A 674-nucleotide genomic window follows, 5' to 3' on the forward strand; every position below is an offset into this window, starting at 1 on the left:
TTCTCCAGCGAAAGAGACGACCAGCCCTCCCCCAGCTTCATCTTTTTCCATGCTTAAACACCAACAACCCTAGAAACCCAACGACCACTCCCTGAACCGGACTAGCCGCTGTTTCTCATCCAGTGAACTCCTCAAAAACACACGAACCTCCATCACCTTAGACCTGCCATTTCACCTCCTTTCTTCAGCCTTTGATCATCTCGTTATGCTCCACATAAACACACATAAGAATCGAAAAACAAAAGAGAAAATCTGGGCAGAAAATTATCTAAAGAAAACGGAGGTTTTGGCGTTTGATTTCAATTAGTTTGGTTCATATTTGATTTCAAATTCAGAATATATAAGGAGAAGTTAGTCCATTCTTTGGTTTTTGGATTTCAAACGTTGGAGTTGCTGTTCGAGATCTGAAAATCCGGCGAGGTCTCCGGGCGAGTTTTCTGTAATTCGGAATTCCATTATCGAGCTTCATTTCAAACCTGAGTTCATAGAGGTCCGTTTCTCACTTTTCTTGGTCATTGCTATTAACCTGTTAAATGATATGAAAGACATTGGCATCATTAAATGCCTCAGGAGTGTTGGTTTGTGCAGTGATTCATGGCACTATTGTTACGCCACTATCGATATGCTTTCTTTGGATTACTTTTTTTTTTTTTTTTTGGTGATAGTAAGCTTGC

At 40.4% G+C, this 674-nt stretch overlaps 1 protein-coding gene across 1 annotated transcript in view; it reads right to left on the reverse strand.

Annotated features, from left to right (window-relative positions):
- LOC109217029 (probable inactive receptor kinase At2g26730) overlaps positions 1–456 on the reverse strand; it is a 1,903-nt gene extending 1,447 nt beyond the window's left edge. The window contains exon 1 of the mRNA XM_019381254.1: positions 384–456. Within this exon, the coding sequence (XP_019236799.1) occupies positions 384–456 (73 nt within the window). The remainder of the gene's footprint in view (positions 1–383) is intronic.
- Between the last annotated feature and the right edge of the window lie 218 nt (positions 457–674).

Source organism: Nicotiana attenuata, unplaced genomic scaffold (genome assembly GCF_001879085.1).
Source record: "Nicotiana attenuata strain UT unplaced genomic scaffold, NIATTr2, whole genome shotgun sequence".
In the NCBI taxonomy this organism is placed as follows: Eukaryota; Viridiplantae; Streptophyta; class Magnoliopsida; order Solanales; family Solanaceae; genus Nicotiana; species Nicotiana attenuata.